At 52.1% G+C, this 2,511-nt stretch overlaps 1 protein-coding gene across 1 annotated transcript in view; it reads right to left on the reverse strand.

The window, feature by feature from the left end:
• LOC113206647 (hepatocyte nuclear factor 4-gamma) overlaps nt 1–2,511 on the reverse strand; it is a gene marked incomplete in the record, with an annotated part of 23,273 nt that overhangs the window by 18,860 nt on the left and 1,902 nt on the right. The window contains 1 exon segment of the mRNA XM_052272812.1: nt 1,461–1,550. Coding sequence (XP_052128772.1) covers nt 1,461–1,550 — 90 coding nt within the window.

Here is a 2,511-nt window from a genome sequence, read left to right on the forward strand (position 1 = left end):
AGAGAGAGAGAGAGAGAGAGAGAGAGAGATCGGGACGGGCGACTTCTATCAGTCAGTGGCTTCCATCGCTCATCGACACCCTCCTTCAAGTACACACAGAGGTGATGGTACTGTTAGTTGGTCGCGAAGCGTTTCTTTAGCGTGCCTTCATATTATTAAACTTCGTTGCAAAGAAAGGTCAAAACATATTTCGTTTATTAAGTTGCGGAAACAGACAACAACAGCCGAAAGAGCCTGGCCGGACCAATCCCCACCAGTTCTATTGTCTCTAAGAGACGGGCAGACAACAAGACGATTGCAAAAGGCACAGCAGCAGGCCAGGATTGCAGACAGCTTTGCCAGATAACTTTTACAAGTCCGCGGGCCTCCTCCTCTGCACACCGCCTCCCAAACCACCGTCAGCGACACGATTCCGTTTATACCGGTGGAACGCAGAGGGGTTCAGTGACTCGTCGAGAGGCGGTCGGATTATCGAAAGTGTTACGCCGGGTTTGGTAAACAGGCGCAGTGGCGCTGAGTTGTTTACCTGCAACGGGCCCCGGTCAGTACGGAGGCAAACAGAAGGGCGCGCGCGACCCTTCAAAGGCATCGCTCAAACCAACCGCGTGGCGAGGGGGAGGAGAACCGTTTACGGGTCGTACCGATACCACGTAAATTTTAAGGGGGGGGGGAATCCAAATATCATGGGGTCCCAAAAAGATCAGGAACATCATTGTCAAATTTTTACCTCGGGGTAAAATAATATGGGGTCTCTACGGACTCCAATGATGTTTCTGATCCTTTTCGGACCCAATAATATTTGGACCTCCCCCCCCCCCCCTAGTCACGTGGTATGGGTACGACCTCTTACTGGACTGTTGCATATGGCTAGGGCATGGGTGTGCGAATAAAGAGTGGGTCAGGCTGTGCAAAATTAAACGGGGCTTCACTGCGTTGCATATCATCAGTTTGGAAAACCACGTGGTTTGATATACCCCCAACACCGGGGTTAGACGAGGTTAACAAGGCAAGGGCGAGCCCCCCCGTTTTTGTGCTGAGTCACAGAGGTTTTTAACCTGGCCGTGTGATAACCTCGGAGACATGCGACAAATGGGGCGGCCTCTGCTGCGACGCAGGGGGATTCCAACAAAAATGAGAAAAACGCACCGCCAGGGGGAGGAGAAGAGTGGACGACGGAGAAGAGGAGATGGGAGGGGATCGGACCGGGGCTGGGAGAAAGGGGCGGGACCAGAGGCGGTCGGGCAGAGCCAAGGCAGAGCGGCCAAACACAAAGGCGAGGGTGTTGGCTTTGGCCGCGCGACGACTCACGAGCCGCGAATTATGGCCAATAAACCGGTAAAAAGAAATGCTGCCGCTGGTTGTCTCCGCGCGATAAAAGGCTGAATGTGCGTGCGCCGAGATGTGCGCACATGCACGATACATTTAGCGCCCCATACGACGAGTCTGTGTTGGCTACTCACTCGTGTCCTCATCCTTGGTGTAGTCGAGGGCGTTGCCGTGGTCGGAGCCAGGAGAGCGCAGTCCTAGGTAGCCCATTCCAGGATCCATGTCTGAAAAACCAAAAAGGTGTGAATTACTGAGACCAAATTATCGTCACATCCATTTCAGACAAGAGCCTGAATTAAAAAGGGTAGCTCCTCATTGCACTTTAAAATTTCCGTGAGGACTAAAGCTACAAATTATTTTAACTTGTTTCTTCAACGTGCTTGGGCCTGTCTGCCTGGTTTCTTGCTTTCTTCGCCCCACGTCCACTTCGGTATGTTGGGCGATAACAACATATTGCATCCCCTCTCCCTCATTCGTCAACACACGGGGGGGGGGGGCAGAGAGAGAGAGAGAGAGAGAGGTCCCACAGGCTGCTGGGAGGCACTGGAGTGGCATGTCCCACTGACCACTCTTGGACATGTTGCCCAGCAAGCCTTCTGTTTGCGAAAAGGAGAAGATGGGATGGAAAGAGTGGTAAGGGAGTGAGGGGGACAGGTCGATAAGAACTACTGCAAAGTGCTTTTAATAGCAATACCATGCAGGAGTACTTGCTCAAATTACCATATGGGAAGTTGCCTTAATTTATACATAGCTAGAGCTTCCTGTCGAGTGCCTTTGGACACAACCGCCAGTCGAAATGCGAGGAGGGAGAGAATTTATTCCGTGGACAACACTGGGTGAAAGCCAAGGGGGCCGATAAAGGTGTACACCGTTAAAGCTTCACCCTATCGACCGCTCATCAAGTGGACAAGAGAATATTGGAGGTCGAATGTCGAGCGAAACTGCTGCGAGGAGCTCATTTATTGCACAAAGTTAAGGCAGTATCGCACGGTTGACTGACATCCCTCTATGAATGTCAAGAGATAATCGAAAAGTCACGTTGATTACCAGTATGTGAAAACGGGGGGACATGGCAGAGGCAGAGAATGGCCACCATGAGAAAATGTAAGAACGGTCGCCGCCATGTGACCCACACTGCCCTGGCCACCCCCTCCACTTGGGTTTCGGAAACAAGTCTACCCGCGC

The sequence above is a fragment of the Frankliniella occidentalis genome, unplaced genomic scaffold (assembly GCF_000697945.3).
Source record: "Frankliniella occidentalis isolate FOCC.00 unplaced genomic scaffold, Focc_3.1 Scaffold7, whole genome shotgun sequence".
Taxonomy (NCBI): Eukaryota; Metazoa; Arthropoda; class Insecta; order Thysanoptera; family Thripidae; genus Frankliniella; species Frankliniella occidentalis.